General features: G+C 38.7%; 1 protein-coding gene across 2 annotated transcripts in view; it reads left to right on the top strand.

Moving 5' to 3' along the window:
- The window catches only part of LOC137139065 (nucleolar protein 4-like), a 150,322-nt gene that overhangs the window by 27,581 nt on the left and 103,901 nt on the right, over nt 1-18,840 (top strand). Inside the window, exons 2-4 of one of the 2 annotated variants that reach the window (XM_067525768.1) lie at nt 2,368-2,520; nt 7,501-7,612; nt 15,353-15,459. In XM_067525768.1, coding sequence (XP_067381869.1) covers nt 2,368-2,520; nt 7,501-7,612; nt 15,353-15,459 — 372 coding nt within the window. Of the gene's footprint in view, nt 1-2,367; nt 2,521-7,500; nt 7,613-15,352; nt 15,460-18,840 lie in introns of those variants that run through there. The other variant, XM_067525771.1, reaches the window with a different exon arrangement.

Raw genomic sequence — 18,840 nt, 5'->3', positions numbered from 1 at the left:
TCCTTTGACCTGCTGGGAAAAAGGGGGTTTTCTTTCTTTCCTCCCAAATTTGTTAACTTCTCCTGTTAGCAGATCTTATTTTCTGTTGTCTCTTGCTCCTTCTGCCTGATTTTTATTGTCAAAAACACACACTTTCACACTTTTCCTACCTTGCCAAGTCCCTCTTTTCTTTCAGGATGGTTCACAGTCCCACAGCTTTCTAAGGGACAGGAAAGTTCCCAAGAAATCATACGATTTTACATGTTGCTGTCACTGTTCCTAAGTCTGGGTGACGATCACTAATCAAATCTTAAATTAACTTCAGATAACTTTTAAAATGCCTCATCAATGCAGGATGATGAGGCAAGACTCCTGTATCATAGAGCCAACCATGTTGGATAGACTGAGGCACTGGGTGGGTTTATCAAGCACAGCATTAAACTGGTTTGCTTCAGATTTGTCTAATAGGAAATCTTGTTTCTCCATTGACAATTATATGTCATCACTCTCCCCCTCAGAGTATGGTGTTCCCCAAGGATCAATACTTGGCCCAATTATTTTATCACTGTACATGCTTCCACTGGGTGATGTTATACGCAGCCATAATATTTCATTTCCTTGTTATGCTGATGACACTCAGCTGTATCTTCCTATTACTTCTGTGGACCTCAGTAGGCTGAGTTCTCTATGATTGTACGTCCGATATTAGAAACTGGATGTCCTTAAATTTTCTTCAATTAAATTCAAATAATCAAAAATTCTCAGAATTGCACCTCAAAATATTTCCACTAATATATTCCCATCTTTAGGGCCTTTATTAAAATTTGTTAAGCCAGTTTTTAGAAATCTTTATTGTTTTTTTATTTAATTGCAACTTGAGTTTTTAGCTTCACATCACTAAACTAGTTCAGTCCTGCTTTTATCATCTTAGGAATATTGCAAAAATCAGACCTATTTTAAATTTTAATAAGGCTGAGACTTTTATTCATGTTTTTATCTCCTCTCGTCTAGATTATTACAATAGCCTTTTTGTCCTCACTTCATTAAAAAGACTTAAAATGCCTACAAATTGTTCAGAACTCCGCAGATAGGCTCCTGTTTAACCTGATTTTATTTATTTATTTATTTATTTATGTACAACACTTTGTACTTTGTTTGATAAGTACTTTATAAATAAAGCTATTATTAATATTATTGTGCTGTATACTTGTCTGTCAGCAATTAAAGCCTGGTTGGCCAATAACTTCTTACATTTAAATACAGCTAAAACTGAAGTTCTCATTTTACCCTTAATAGTACTGTCTCTAAGGTGTCCTGCTGTATTGGGTCTGTAGCTCAAATGTACGTTCCTCCCTGAGAAATCTTGGTGCTGTTTTTGTTTAGGATATGAATCCTTATCTCATACAATTTGAAATGATTATTCATGCTTTTGTTTTGATTATTGTAATTCTTTTTTCACATGTCTCAGCAAAACATCAATAGAGCGTCTCCAGCTGGTTAAGAATGCTGCTGCCAAAATCACACAAACATTGTCACATCACCCCCATGTTAGCTTCCTTACATTGGCTCCCTGTTAACTTTAGGGTTCTGGTTATTATATATAGAGTCCTTCACAGTCAGGCACCTGAGAACCTGCCTGACTTGCTTCATGCCCATGCTCCTTGCAGAGCCCTCATGTCTGCCAACCAGAATCTGTTGGCTGTGCCTCACACCAAGCTTGAAGCCAAGGGTGACCGGGCTTTTGCTACTGTTGTTCGAAGATTGTGGAATGCTCTTCCACAAGAGTTAGGGACTGCTGCATCAGTGGATATATAAAAAACTTCTAAAAAACATGTAGATAACTGTAGATAATCACTTGCTTTGACTGATGTACATTTGTCTTTGTCTGTTGTCAATATTTGATGTGTTCTGTTTTGGTCTGTTCTTGTTTTATGAACTTTTTTACTTTTGTTTGTTTGTTCTTTTGGCTTATCCCGTGAGTTCAGGGTCACCACAGCGGATCATTTTCTGCATGTTGATTTGGCACAGTTTTTACGCCGGCTGCCCTGCCTGACGCAACCCTCCCCAATTTCTACCGGGCTTGGACCGGCACTGAACAGCTGGGGATGGGAGTGGGCTGATGGGGGTTCCCAAGATTTACCAAGTCAAGCACATACTGGCTGAGATGTTTGCATTTCAGGGTTTCTGTCCTGTTGATGTCTTAATGACTAAATGAAGAATTGAAGAATTAGAGATGTCTTTTTATAGAATAGGTTAGAATATGGACATTGTGCTATTGCAGTGTCCTTTATATAATTGTCACTATGTCTATCTGTGCTGGAAATGTTGGATTTGAGGCCAAATGCATATACATAAAAAACATCAATGTTTCTTTTCCTGTTCATCCAGTGTGTGGACGGTGTGTCTGGGGTGGACTCGTCCCTAAAACGCGTGGCAGTGGTGGAGGACTTCTTCGATATCATCTATGCTATGCATGTGGAGGTTGGTGCTGACCCCGGCAAAGCACCGAAACACGCGGGACAGAAGAAGACCTACAAAGCTGTAAGCATGCAGCCGTCTTAGCATTCAGATCAGGAAAACCACTCACCAAGTCATGATAAACTTTTTCTACTTTCGTGTGATGTGGTTGTCTCCATGCTGTTCATGATTGCTGATCATCAGTTTTGAATATTACTTTATTACGTTGTGTTTCTCTTCTTTGTCATTTTAACCCATCTGTTTCTCCTTGCCCATGTCTGTCCCGTGCTAGTGTTTTCTGTCTGTCATAACTTGTTTCCTCTGTTGCCTCACACACACACACACACACACACACACACACACACACACACACACACACACACACACACACACACACACACACACACACACACACACACACACACACTCTCCTGTCTCTGTCTCTCCCTTCCCCTTCTTTTGGGCTTCATTCCTCTTTTGCTGTGTCTGGGTAAAAGAGAAAAGAAACAGTGGCTTTTTCAGCCATCGTCAATCTGGTTCAGTTTCAGTTTTTGAACGGCGAAAAAAACTGGAGGACACATCCGCTCTCTATTTTCTCTGGGTTTACTTTCATGTCAGCAAGTGCTTTTAAAATCCCCCGACACTAACACTGACTTAGCCCTAAACATAAATCTAACCTCTAATCTAAAACCTAATTTCTTTTAAAAGCTGTGAAAACTGCCCTTTGTTTTGGAAGCACATAGCACTATATAAATTATTTTTTCTATTTCTATATATTTATTTACTTTTTATAGTTGCAGTTTTGTAGTTCAGATCAAAGTGAAGTGCAATGTGATGAAGCTGTTGCAGCTGCTTACACTGTCCTCTTCTGGTCAAACAGAGAAAGTACAGCTAATTTTGTAGTACAGAAATTAAATTTTGAGTAAATTTTCTCTTTTTCTTCTTTCCTGCTTATTATCTTCTTCTCACTCTTAGTAGTTGGATTTTATCTTCTTTTAAGATATTAAAAGACCATTCGCCTTGTTATTTAGTGTATTTACAGAATATTGTAGCTAAGTTACTTCACCAGCAGTCACCTGTTAGTGACTGCTGCATGTTAAACAGGTTAAACAGGTTAAAAGTATCAATAATAATATGACTTTTCTCAGTAGTAGTTACCAGTAACTTTTCTGCAGTCACTTTACAGTTACTCCATCTGAAAACAACTTTTTATGTTATTTTTATTGTCACCACATCAAACATTGATTAGATTTAATCTTTAGCATTCTTGTTGTACTTTTATAGTGTACACACTATTATTATTACTATTGTTATGTATGTATGTATTTATTTATTATCTATTAACAGCACCATAAGTGATAAACTTGTGTGAAAGCTGGAAGTATCCAAATTCAGCAGCTGGTGTTATTCCCATTACTTCGATTTTGTGTGGACAAAAGGTGATAAGAACAATTATTATTGTAAGGCACCAATTCCAGAAAATGGTGAGCACTCATTGGGGAAATTATGTGGTGAAAAAATGTTTTAGATTGTAGTCTGGAGTTCTTAGTTGTTTAGATAAAAATGTGTTTCATCCTCAAATGCAGTACGTGCTTATACACATTTGCAAAGACCAGCATTCCAGTTGTTTCCTGACCTTCAAATTCTCTTTGCCTGTCTGTGTATTTGCCAACTATGATTCTGTAGGATTTGCTCGGTGAGCTCTTAGAGAGTCTATTTCTAAAGTAACATTACTCTGTTGGCACTTTGGGAATTTTATCATAAAGAGCAAACTCCATAAATTGGTTGCAAATGGTAAAAGAATGATCCAACAAAACCACACAACCTCCACAGAGGCACGCATCAGACTCATTGGTTAGAATCCAGAATTCTGCCTGTGGGAGACATTGGATTTCAGTGGTTCATTAATTTGGTGTGTCCTGACCTTATTTCTATCTGTCTCAAGGTTTTATCAGTCTTACTCTTGACTTACGTTACAAATTGGATATAATTTATAGAGAAGGGATGTGACGTTACAACAGGAAAAGAAATACAGCTTAAATAGTCTCAACCAATTATTTATATGACCACCACCCCTAGTATCTGGGGGCACCCACCAGAAAGAAGGAAAATCAGTGCTTATGGTAATGTGAACTGTGTGCAGGTTGGGGTAAAGAGCCCAACTCTGGTCATGAGTCCCCTTTTCTCCTCTGTCCACAGATCAGTGTGCTTGAGGTGCACAGTGAACAATGTGGTAAGAACCCCTTTGACCCAAACTTACAGACTTTGTCATTTAGTACATCTAAAGTGGTGCCTGGTATGAAAATTCAACCTGTGGGTTATCGGCAGGTTCAATCTGCAAAGCCCAGGTTTGAATATGCTTGCAGTTGTAGTGTTTTTACTGTTTTGTTTCAACATTGAAAGGACACGATGCTTTGTGTACAGGCCACCTGAGGTCATACTTGGCCTCCTTCTCTGAGGCAGTAAATGTGTGGGGTTTTGCATCTGTGCGTTTATTTCTGTACCCTCCAATGACCTGTTTTGGCTTTGTTTTTGTACCAGATGGTACGTAAACACATAAATCCTATTGTACTGTATTGTGACCTGTCCAATGTCTAAGCCCTAAATGAGACATGATGGGAAGAGACAGGAGGATAATTATTTATATTCTCTCTCCAGGTGAAGGCCAATGTTGAGGTACTGGGCCAGTCAGCTGATCTTTGCTATCAGTGACACCGTGGCTGAAGATATATTATCATTGTTCGGATTGAAAACAGAGTTGTTACCATTACTTTATCCGCTATGTAGACAACAGTTTTAAACTTTTGGAAGAAACACACTAAATAAATTCCGTTGCTCTAGAATCAAGACAAAAATATGGAAGAGGACTTGCTAAAACTGGTTCTGCAGTAAGATTGGGTACTGATTAGGGAAAAAAAACCAAGATGACCAGGAAACATGTTAAACTGTGAAGACATCTGAAGATATAGCTGTTAAAAATTAAGATATCCCTTCTACTGATAAAGGTTATTTCACTTAGTCTGACTTTAATTGGTAAATAAATTTGTTTACAAAACCGCTGCTTGATGAGGAATCATTTTTTATTTAATCTTAGTCTTTGCAGTGCAACTCTGAATGTCTCAACTAATATGAAGGTGAGAAAACACAAACAGAAAACCAAATAGAGAAGCTTACTGCAGGACTAAAAATCAAAATGAAAATACAGAAAATACTAGCGTATACAGAAACACAACACAAAAACTATACAAAGAAATTTAGAGTCATTTTTGTGAGGAGTTGTTGAATATTCTGAAATAAATTAATGACTTGACAATTTGGCCATGATGTAGTAAAAGGCAGAGTGGTCGAGGTGTTATAGCAAAAGAAAAATGCATCACATTGTTGGGTTTTCTCTATACAGCTTTACAGTCCTGACTTTATTATGTAAAGTGCCTTGAGATAGCTTTGTTGTTGTGAATTGGCGCTATATAAAATTGAAAGTTGAATTGAAAATGGAATCATAAAGTTTCTTTTTAAACTGTAAATGTATATTCTTGTGCATTTTACAGACCATGGTCTTATAGTTACGGGCCTGCTCTGTGCAAAAGAGATGAGGAACAGACAAGGATTAAGAAACATAATGACAGTCGCAGAAAATTTGAGGTTTAGAGTGAGTGCATGGGCCCGGTGAGTGCCAGATGTTATCTAACCTTAACCACAGCTGGCCTGACACTGCACTCACATGAGTGCCTGCTATCACATACCACAACATAATGAAACTATTGTTGGTCTCCTAATACTGGCAGGAGTATTATTACTTGCTCATAACAGAAACTAATCCACAAGGATGAACATGTATCAATTATTAATGAGTTATCTTTAGCCTTTTCTGACAAACTGAGAATAAATTGCACTGTAAAAGCATTTACAGAAAACTTCTGACATGTTTTTCGGAATGTTGTGCCCTGAAGAGCCTGATTCCTCGGCAACCCTGTTAGCTAATTAATCAAAGGCAAATTTTTCTAATGAGAATAAGTCCACGCACACACTAACACACATACTACCCTTTTTTTGCCCTTCCTTCTCGCTTCTTTTGTGTCTCCGCAACAATTTTTATTCATTTATCCATATACACATTCAAACACACAGCAATGCTTCCTAGACCTTAAATGCACAGCACCACAAAGAGGAGACGATTTCTTTAAAACACAAAAACATTTGAGTCATTTTGAACCAACAAAAATTACACTTGAAAGGTTGGCGTTAATGTTTCGTATAAGGTAGAAATCACATAGAAAACATGAAATATGCCTTTGTTCCAGTTGAAAACAATGACTGAGAAAGTCAGTAACATACGTTTTAACAGATAGAGGTGAATACCTGACATAATAATCATATAGCACTTCAAAAACAAGCAATATTGCACTATGGGATTTTCCAGCACCTTTGATGAGCTTTCACACACGTCAGTAGGATTATTCACAATGAAGCTGTGTGAATTAATTGTACCTACTTTACTCTCAGCTAAATGCCATCAATTGCCTGTGTTACCATCACTTCATATTAATGCTTAATGATATTGGAAATTATGAAAAAGAAATTGCAGCATTGTAATTGTGAATTTCTTCCATAATATTTAGTGCACCCTCTTCAGCTTTTTACAGCTAGGTATTGCAGGGTGGCTGATGTGTATGAGCTGCTTGTTCAGTATCTTCATTAAGGACTTGCACTCAACCTTACTCACTGTGTTAAAGGACAGTGAGTCTTTCCCATAAACTCAGCTATGGTCTAAGAAGTTTTCTTGTGCTGATGATTTGGGTTAATACTGTATGTAGTATTGATAATTTCAGCCATTACATTCCCCACACAGACATGAAAATCAACAGTCCCAACAATGGGAGCTTGAGAATTTGTAATTTTTCAGTCCAAAAACATAATCACCCACACAAAAAAAGTTTGGCACTGCACACCTGTCTTGATTCTGACAGTTTGTACCTCAGAGGGCATTATTGTCAGTGATGTCCTCAGAATACAGACAGGAGATATTAAACCCCCTGTCACTCATTTGTTTTTTCTCTTTCTCAGATCGCAGAGACATACGCCTTCCTGCCAAGAGAAGCAGTGACTCGTTTCCTGATGAGCTGTGGAGAGTGTCAGAAGAGGATGCACATCAGCACCACAGGACAGGACTACAAAGGTACCAATGCAGCACTGCAGCTCCTGCTCAAGGTAGTGAGTCCTCTGATCTCACTGCGAGTCTGAGGACATCAAGCAGCCTGTTTAAGTAATCTGTTTTCTGCGGTTTGGGTGCAGTTACATATTTACAAGCCAGTTACTGTGTGGTACTGAGTCTGAGCGGAAATTACAGGTGCACAAAACTGTTTACCTACTGTAGAGTAAATGACTGTTAGAGAGTGCTGTACAAGTTCTAAACCCCAGAAATTAGATCAAAGGGATTGTTGATGGGTTTGTTAAATGGGTTATTGGTCTGTTATAGACTGCCTGTCTTTCTGTTTATGTCTGTCTGTGTCCATTTATCTATCTTTGCTCACCAGCCTCTGGCTAGTGGTTTTCCAAAGTTTCTAGCCACTCATTTTCAATGGCCATCATTTTAGATTAGTTGGGAAATGAGACAACTTAAACTAGATTTACAGTGCTTTTTAAATCTGAATAACCACTGTAAACACAACAAACAAGAATACATAAAATGTATAACACTTTATTACCAAATTTTAAGGTTGTGTATAAAGTATATATGTATAATATGTATACGTACAAACAAGACTTATTGCATACAATAAAAGTGGTGCAGGGGTTTAGAGGATTAATAGAAACTAAACTAAAAATACCTAGCAAGGGAAACACTGTTTAAATATTTCCTACGGCAGTAAATACTGAAATAAAGGTCGGAAGAAATTATCTAAACTAGAAACAAGGAGCAAAGCAGAACTGTTGTTTGTGTAAGCGATTTAAATTCACAAAAATTTGAAAAAACAACGTGACTTTAGAATTTGTGTGTGAATTTGTGAATGAATAAGATTTTTGGTAGATTGAATATAACAGTTTGGGGTATTTCAATTATCACTATGCTCTTCTTGTTATGTTTGTGGTGTTGTCATATAATTAGAATATCTTGACAGGGTTGATTTATTTCACTAATTCCAATCAAGAAGTGAAACTTGTATAATGTATACATTCATTCCACACAGACTGATATATTCCAAGTGTTTACTTCTTTTAATTTTGATGATTATAACTGACAACTAAATTCAGTATCTCAGAAAATTAGAATATTACTTAAGACCAATACAAAGAAAGTTTTTTTAGAAATCTTGGCCAACCGAAAAGTATGAACATGAAAAGTATGAGCATGTAGAGCACTCAATACTTAGTTGTGCTCCTTTTGCCTGAATTACTGCAGCAATGCGGTGTGGCATGGAGTTGATCAGTCTGTGGCACTGCTCAGGTGTTATTAGAGCCCAGGTTTCTCTGATAGTGGCCTTCAGCTCTTCTGCATTGTTGGTTCTGGCATATCGCTTCTTCATCTTCACAATGCCCCATAGATTTTCTATAGGGTTAATGTCAGGCGAGTTTGAAGGCTAATCAAGGACAGGGATACCATGGTATTTAAACCAGGTAGTGGTAGATTTGGCACTGTGTGCAGGTGCCAAGTCCTGTTGGAAAATGAAATCTGCATCTCCATAAAGTTGGTCAGCAGCAGGAAGCATGAAATTGGACCTCAGAAAACACAGTGGAGCAACACCAGCAGATGACATGGCACCAAACCATTACTTACTGTGGAAACTTTACACTGGACCTCAAGCAACGTGGATTCTGTCCCTCTCCTCTTTTCCTCCAGACTCTGGGACCCTGATTTCCAAAGGAAATGCAAAATTTACTTTCATCAGAGAACATAACTTTGGACCACTCGGCAGCAGTCCAGTCCTTTTTGTCTTTACCCCAGGTGAGACGCTTCTGATGCTGTTTGTTTTTCAAGATTGGCTTGACACAAGGAATGCGACAGCTGAAACCCAGGTCTGGCATAGGTCTGTGCGTAGTGGTTCTTGAAGCACTGACTCCAGCTGCAGTCCACTCTTTGTGAATCTCCCCCACATTTTTGAATGGGTTTCGTTTCACAATTCTCTCCAGGGTGCGGTTATCGCTATTGCTTGTACACTTTTTTCTACCACATCTTTTCCTTCCCTTCGCCTCTCTATTAATGTGCTTGGACACAGCTCTATGAACAGCCAGCCTCTTTTGCAATGACCTTTTGTGTCTTGGCCTCCTTGTACAAGGTGGCAATGGTCGTCTTTTGGACAACTGTCAAATCAGCAGTCTGTACCATGATTGTGTAGCCTACAGAACTAGACTGAGAGACCATTTAAAGGCCTTTGCAGGTGTTTTGAGTTAATTAGCTGATTAGACTGTGAAAAAATTCTCTTTGTATTGGTCTTAAGTAATTTTCTGAGATACTGAATTTGGGTTTTTCATTAGTTGTCAGTTATAATCATAAAAATTAAAAGAAATAAACACTTGAAATATATCAGTCTATGTGGAATGAATGTATACATTATACAAGTTTCACTTCTTGAATGGAATTAGTGAAATACATCAGCTTAGTGAAGATATTCTTATTATATGACCAGCACCTGTTCATGAAGATGACCTCAACATCTGCTATGTTGCTTTCTGGTAGTACCTTTGTTTGAATGTCAAATGACATTCCATTGTCCATGCTGTAGATCCTAGTAGTGTGAATCAGTGAGTCGACGTCTCATTCACTCTTGACATTGAGCTTGATGTCATCCATGTAGAGGAGATGGCTGATCACTGCTCTATTCCATACTAAGTATTCATAATACGCCTTGGTGATGATCTGGTTGAGGGGGTTCAGCTATACGCAAAACAGCAGTGGGCATGTAGTTGGCAGATGCCACATTTGATGGCGACATGCATTTGGCTAGAAGTTGGCCTCTAAAGTTGTTTTCCACAGCCCCACTGAGTGTTTGATGAAGACATTGTACAGTTCAAACTATTCCAGGATCTTTGTGTGGTATTTGAAGTGACTGCTTTAGCTGCCAGTAGCTGGTGCTTTGCTCCTATGGTGCTACTGTCAAATCCTGTCTTGGCCCTGCACATGTATGGAGCCCTATGATCCATTCTCTTAGGCACTATGATGCCTAACACGACCTACCATGTTGTGCAGAGGAGTGGAAGCTCCTATTGGTAGTTGGATGGGAGTACTCCCTTCTGAGAGTCCTTCAGGATCAGGACTTTCCAGGCTTTGCTTAACAATTCAGGGTGGGTTTCAGCCATTGTGCATTCTTGTCAAGTGATGCTTCCTTCTCCCATATCCTTTTCCAGTATTGTTTAGTCTCCACCCTTCAAGGAGATGTTCTAATGGTCTTACCCTGTCACTGAGAGTACAATTTAGATGGCTCAATGGAGAACATCTGTTTATTCTCCTGGCTTCTACTTCTTTGGATTCTGCTGAGTAGTCAGAGCTGTGAACCTTTGCTTAATGGTCTCTAAGGCCTTAGGTATAGACATTGTGTTGTACTTCTTCTCTTGGCTCGTTCTTCGGTTCCAATAAAATCATCATAGCCTTCTGCAATTCTGATAGATGCCTAACCTCTGTGTTTCCTTGATCTTAGCCTCTAACCTCCTTCCCAGTGGGGGATACTGCTACTTATAGTTCATGCTTTTTTTTTAGCCCTCATTCCCCAGCACCCAGGTGAAATCCGAGCCAGTGCGACTCTCATGTTTCGAGCTCTTATTCTAATTCCTATTTTGTTTAAGGTGGTCAGGTATCATTAGGTTCTTTACTGGATATTAAGGATGCCCTGATGTCTGTGGCGTTACCCACTAAGCAATGTATATATATAACCAGGTTTTTAAATTTGCCTTCTTCAACAGCGTAAAGGCTGTAGAAGGAAATAAGCAGCTGACTGAATGAGGGAGAGATCATTAATGGAGTCATGCTTCCTTGTTTTAAAAGCACTGGCCACTTAAAGTTCGACAGAAAATTTTACTAACAGAAAGGGCATCATAAAAGACAAAATAAGTCAGTTTCCCCCTCGGATATTTAATTCAGACAGTTTGCGCTAAGAGGAAAAAAAAGAAAGAAAAGTCAATCTGTCACTGTACAGTTAAAATCTGTGAGCCAGGATTCAAAAAATATCAGAGCTGGAGGAAAAATCAAGTTACTCTTCTGCTGCATATATATGCAGATTTCTAGAAACCAGGTTTTTTAAGTGCATGTAAATTCAGTCAAGGTCTTCAACTGCAGCCTTTTAAGAATGCAGCTCCTAAATTGAGACATTGTATTTCAGTTCACAAAATATTGGTAAATGAATCTCGTATGGCAAACATTCAGCCAATTATCAACATCACACTTTTCCACCATTAAACCAGTCATGTGTGACGTCAGTTGTAAGATTAGTTGTAGGATTATGAACAATAATCTTTCTACTACAAAGTTAAAGCTGGATATTTATATGGTGACAAACAGCATGAACACTGAAGCCGATCTCTCCAATATGATGCAGTTTATTTTTAAAAACCTTGCTAATTATTAACTTTTCTAAAGTAAAAAAACAAACAAAAACAAAACAAAACAAAACAGACAAACATTTAGAATTCCTGGCCTTTACTATAAGTCAATTAAAATTTAAAAATAAATAAAAAGGTCCTCAACTAATTTTGTTTTGAAGACTAGCGCCTATAACCCACCAACTGTAGGGAAGGCTGGACCTAAATACTGAGGGGAACAGGTGCAAACAATAAAGAGGGATAACAAAAGGTAAAATTAAAGGACAGGAAGTGGGGAAAAGGGGCTACAAAATAAAAGTCCAAAGGCAGGAAGTGTAGCTGAGGCCCAGATCGTGACACAGCTTATAACTTCTACTTGAAGATATGGCTGATAGGAAGTTATAAATTGTATTTTTGTTGTTAATATGGTGATTTCACTTCATGCACTGATTCGCTAAACCGATCAAGTAATCCGTCTCTTTCACCAACACACCAAGGGGGTCTGAGGAGGTCCAGGTTTGGCCTGGCATTGGCTGACGGCAGACAATCGGCTTGGTGTATCTGATTTACACTAAGATATAGACACATATATAGATATAGACATAGGCATGTTCACATTGTTTCACAGTTAAAAACTATCTGATTTTTATTTCACATGTCTTTCAAAATCAATTCTGCTTCTGTCTTTGACTTAAATTCTGTAACACTTCACTTTAGCATTTGGCATTTAATAACAGTGTGCAGAAATGTGAAATTTAATGATAATGTTTTGGACATTTTTGATGGAGCCTCTAACTGCCAGGTGAAAGACAAGACGTTGACATCCATTTTCCTCCACATCCTCTCCTCTGCAAACATAACTACATAGCTACTGGCACCCTGAAGCTTCTCTCCCCACATTTTCCCTCTATCATACCCCTTGTCCCTCCCCCATCCATCCCCCCTTCCTGTTTTTCTTGCCCATCCTCCCATACCCCATCTTTGTCTTTTTTCTCCTCTCTTATCCTCTTATCCATCAAACTCTTCTTCTGTGCCTCTCTACCATTTGCTCCCTGCTCCAAGCTTCCTGTCCTGTCCCCATATTCCTTGTCTTCCCCTCCTCCATCCTTTCCTCACCTCCTCTGTTTTTCTCCTTGGCCCTCATTAAACTGAGGAGTCATTGGAGTGTCCTGTCTCTCTCCTCAATTAGCCTAATTAATGGCTTTTAACATAGAAAATGGCCCAGGAAATGAGCTCATTTTCCACCGAGTTGGGAGTCAGAGGGAGAAGGAACCAGTGCTGTTGGGTGCTTTGGGGGGAATGGGTAATAAATGTGGAGTGAGTGGGGGTGGTGAAAAAAAGATTTAAAAAGAATAGATCTGAAATGAGTTTACACAGAGGAAGTGAAGGGGGATGTAGAAGATGAGCAGTGAGAGGTCCTGCTAACAAATGAAACATATAAAGGGAACATGCTATGATGCCATGTCTGTGGTTTTTCTCGTTCATACATATGTCAGGACTTTTACAAATGCAAGCAAAAGGTGAAAAGTAAGGCCTTAATGCTGTTGATAACATAGAGATGCCTCACTATGTGAATAATACAAAAATGATTCTGTTTTTTGTAGGTTTTATGCTAATTTTGGATACATTACCATATTATCAAATGGATTTCCCCACCTAGACTGTGCTTTAGGTTTAAAAAATACAATTGCAAACAGAAAAACATAACTAAAGGGTTTCCATTGGATATAATAGAACTGTTTAATTAGCAGATATAATAAGCTGAGCAAACAATCAAACACACACACATTCATATTTAGGAGTAATGACACAAGTTGTGATACTTCAACTTAGTATGTGTTGTGCCATCGCTGGATGCCACTCAGAGAGAGAGCAGCTAATTGGCTTCCTACCCTGTGGGGGTTCGGCTTCTCCCTGAGAGAGAGAAACACACACACAAACACAGCTTGGTTTATCACTATGCTAAAGTGACTCCCATTAAAGTTCAGCTGTGAATTATTAAATGCAGTTAATCAGTGAACACTGAGGCCATGTTTAATTGACACAGGCAGCAGGTTCACTGTGCGAGTGTGTGTGTGTCTGTGTGCGCACGTCTGTGTATAGCATCAAATCATGAGGGATCATCCTTTTGTGCATGCTTCTTAAAGAGCTGGTACCATCCCAGAAACTTGGTGTCACTTCATCTAAACTCTAATCTCCAGCACTGCACATGCATTATAACCATCTGATGGATTAGTCATACAGTCACATTATTGTTGTGTGTGACAGTGATTACTGTTCTGTACATCCTGCTAAGCCATGTTCATTCTGTAGGTTCTTCAGACATGTTGAGGTCAGTGTGTGAGGGAAAGAAAAAGCAGAGGACAGCGGTATGGATGGAGATTTGAGAAACTGGTAGAGACTGAGAGTGACAGAATGTGATTGATACTGATAGAATCATTATTTATTTTCTGAGAAAAAATGTAAAAAGCTTTTTGAAATAATGTGCTGGACACAGAAAGATACACTTGTATTTTGAGGTATAATCAGTCTCTAGCACACTATCTCCTATCTCTGCTTCTCTCCGTCTGTGCCTCTTCAGCTCGAGAAGGTCCTCTAGTGCCGATTAGCACTTGATGGGTTTAAGAGAAGACCAATCAGTGGCCAGTTACATAGGGAAATCAAATTTAGCAGGACGTTGCCAGCTTTTTTAAAACAATATTTCAGCAGGTGACAGTGACAAAGATTATTGTCTTCAAGTCGAGAACTGTTTGCATACCAGTTTGGGCCTGCTCTCAAAGTTGTTGATTAAACTTGACACTGATTATAATGCTCAGAGTTTTGGTATTAAAGGGCAACTTTACTGATTTTCAATTTTCTTCTTACATTTTTCATTTGAGTAGTACTTATATATGAACTTTCTATATGAACTTTAGCACATAGTTTCCAGCTGGATCACTGTTTTGATTCCTTTTTAAAGAACCTTTGGGGGGTTGTATTGGTGTTTGTATTGCATTTAAAGATGAGGGAGAAGTTAATCAAATGTATCTGTTAAATAACAAAATATCACATTGAGACCAAAAGCAAAACTTGGTGAAATCTCCCTCTAGAGAATCAGCTAATACGTTTGTCTCAGTCTCAGTAGCGTTAAGGCTTAATGCATTAAATTATGCTCTTTATACACAGAGGTACATACATGAAAGTATTCTGCACATGGGCACAACAGAACATGATGGACAAAATGTTTACAAAAGTTACATCACACACATGTTTTCTTTTTTCTTTATGTAATCTGTATACAACATAATGGATACACATCAGTCATAAAATAGCTTTCCTATTTTTACCTAACAATGTCCTCTTCTCTTCTTGTTTTCTGTCCTCTTCTTGTTTCCTCTTCTGTCCCCTCCTCCCGGCCCCTCTCCAGAGAATGACAGGCCAAGCTCTCTGGTGCCAGAGGTGATAGACTACAACATGCCTCTCACCACCACCTACATGAAACAGATGAAGCTGCAGTGCATGAACAACAACAAGGTGTGTAGGGTTACAGCAACATAGCTGCTTGTTAAAAACAGAGAGTCTGTGTCTGATGCTGGACTCCAGCGTGAAGCTGCAGTGCCACATTTTTTCTGTTTGTATCATTCTGTTTTTGCTATCGGTCTTTTTTTATGCACATTGAGACCACAAGAATCTCCTCAAGAGTGGATGAGAAAGTAAGTGTTGGTACATGCAGCTGCTTTAAAACAGCAGGCTGTTTTCTACACTTAAGTATTGTTTGTGACAGGTGTGTAGGAGGAAACCAGGAGGCATACTGAGGCAAACTCCCACACACAGCTTCATATTTGCAATTAAAACAGTCTAATGAAGAAATATCACTGTTTCAGTCTGACACCAGTAAAGGTCAGTGGGTCAGAACCATTTGTTGTTATTTTTATATTCATATGTGTACAGACGAAGTGTGTATTACATTATATCAAATCATTAATTAAATAATCACCAGACTTTTAAATTCTTTCAAATAATCATTATTAATAAAATTCTACAAAATCCTATGTGAACATCACGCAGATTTACAGTAAAGATTTTTTGGTTTGAATATCAAAACTGTTGTGGATTTGTTTCCCTTTGACCAAAATAACTGGCAGTTTGAAACACTAACATGAAGGGAAAAAATAATTGTACATCATTATACCCACTAGTACATTTTGTATGAATGCATGGATGAGTTACGAAATGGGCCTACTGAGCACAGCCCCAGGGGCTTGGTGGTTCTGAGGGCCCCCTAGGCCAGAGCTTTTGTATGAAGTAAGTCTTAATATTTCTTCCTGGAAAGTCCCAGAGCTCAGTTTTAAGAAACACAACAACCAGAAGGAGTTGCAAAACAATCTGAAAAAGACAGAAAACCTCTGGAAGGATGCAGGTAGTGATGACAAACTGTTAAAAAATAATCAAACAGGACACATGGACCCAATGTTATGAAAAATAAAACCAAACCTTAAAAACAAATAAAGGATAGTGTGGGTTAAAATTCCTGCTTAGAGAAGGCTAGAAACACATTTGGATTAAAGTTCTTAAAGGATAGGGGAATATTAACTTCAGGGAATGATTGTGTTCACTGAGAAGGATCAGCTTCTTCTTTTGATGTAGACTGATGCTGGTTCAGCCGAGTGCTTCAGCGCTGTGTGGGTGGTGGTGATCGGTTTATTCGCTATTAGTCTCACTGCCACCTCTCAGCCCTCTACCATCAGTGCCACACACCCGCTGTCCGTCATATCGTGTGTGTGTGTGTGTAGAACTTGGTGGGGGAACAGAGCGTTGAGCTGGTTTGGATTAGGCCAAGCCTCTGAGCATTGAGTTAATTAGCTGAGGAGAGACACAGATACTAAAGTGCCAGTTTACTGTGGAATATCCACACCTGTCTGTTTGTACAGTATTTCTAAGACATGCACTTATAGGTCTTATCTAACCCTAACACTAATGGAAAGCAAAATAATGAATACAGAAAAATAAATAACAAAAAAAAAAAAAAACCAACCTGAAGTTTGCATGTTCTCCCCGTGCTTGTGTGGATTTCCTCCGGGTACTCTGGTTTCCTCCCATAGTCCAAACACAAGCATGTTAGGTTAATTGGTGAATCTAAGTTGCCCGTAGGGGTCAATGTGAGTGTGAATGGTTGTCTGAATGTGTATGTCTTTCTGTGTTGGTACTGCGATAGACTGGAGACCTCGCCAAGGTGGACCCTGCCTCTCACCCTATGAGCTGGGATAGACTCCAGGCCCCCCATGATCTCCAACATTATAAGCAGTTAATAATAATTATGGATGGATGCATGATAATAACCCCAAGCCACCAGCAGTGATATGAAACAAAGACTTAATCAGAAATCCCCAGAGCAGCTCAGCATGGATGTTACTAAACTGTAGTTGTTACGACCTGGTTCTAATTTTAACATCTTCTCAAAAAACAACCAAAACAAAAAATTTTATACATTTATTCATTATATCTGAATTCATTAAAGGATTTTTTGCAGGTCACTGAAAACCAGTCTAATTACCTTGATCAGCCACAACATTAATACTTAGTTTTAATATAAATGTGTGTGGTTTTATTAAAGCATAGGAAACTAATAAATGCTGAAGTATCATTATGGGTTAACCAGCTGTCAGCATATGAAGTGGTTAAAATCGGCTCCACCTTTACCAGCAGTGACCTTCGACCCTTATTTTTTATTAATTACTGTATATGATTTGCCATAAATATCATAATTAGTTTTGTTTAAAATACATGGTTTTCTTAGTGGAGTACTTTTGTTTTTTAATTAAAATATACATCATCTGTTTATTGCTTGAGTAAAAGATTTGAAGTAATACGTTACTTATTTATTTGGCCAATATTAGCACTTATGTGAGTTCTACACTTGTACCACCTCTGCACACAGTGCATCGCATTTTGCTGTGTAGCTGTAGACTGCTCACAGTGGACATGCTGACCCTGTCCTCTATTGCATTACTGGGACCACCAGTGGTCATGTTGTGGCTGATCTGTGTACTGTATTTAGCAAAGCAATTCGATTTTCATCCTTTAATTTCTGCAGCACACATTGTTCCATGTGACACATTCATTGAGAACAAGTGAGTGTTTATCAGTGCTGGAAGTTTGGCTCTGCTAATCTTTACTTCATAAGAAAGAGTCTGAAGTCAGTTTTGATTATCAAAGATCAGAATCAGGAGGTCTAAGTCTAATGTACTCTGCTGTCATGCAATACAAGCAGCACAAGCTTGATAAATATGTTAGTGTTAGTGTAGCAGAAATTAGATTGACAATGGTTTTCTATTTTGTGCAAAAGTCACTTTAACCTACAGCCCAGAACTTAACGTAGACCCTGGTTCCTGTGGTGGAAATACAGGTTGAGAAACTAAGTTCAACAACAGGTTCCTGTCCCAGGGATAAGTCCCTTTAGTACAAATGGGACTTTGTGGGGTACTCAAATGGTCCATGTTGGCTCAGACAAAAGGTGACGTGAGCAGACAAACAGATTGCTGATGATGATTGCTGCTACTTCTTTGACTTAAGCTCGCTGTGTCCATTCTGTACGTGCAATAGAAATTCAGATAATCACTTGTTATTATGAACACACTAAAGTGACCGAGGTCACGGTTGAGCATAATATACCTATGTCTGTCTGAAGGACATTATACTTCTCTGTCACTATGCGTAAATGTCAATGTGGACCTACGCAGAGAAGGGATGTATGGGAAACTGCAGGTTGCAGTGGCTCGCTGAAGCCCCGCAGTGCAGACCACATATCTATTGTGCAAGTATAAAAGAAACACGCGTGAACATATCCAAATATAACCCATGTATGTAACTACGTGCAGAACGCAGAAGTATAATTCCACCTTGAGGCAGCAGCCC

The sequence above is a fragment of the Channa argus genome, chromosome 13, assembly GCF_033026475.1.
Source record: "Channa argus isolate prfri chromosome 13, Channa argus male v1.0, whole genome shotgun sequence".
NCBI lineage: Eukaryota > Metazoa > Chordata > Actinopteri > Anabantiformes > Channidae > Channa > Channa argus.
Note: the sequence above shows the minus strand (reverse complement) of the source record. Positions and strands in the feature narration are given on the sequence as shown.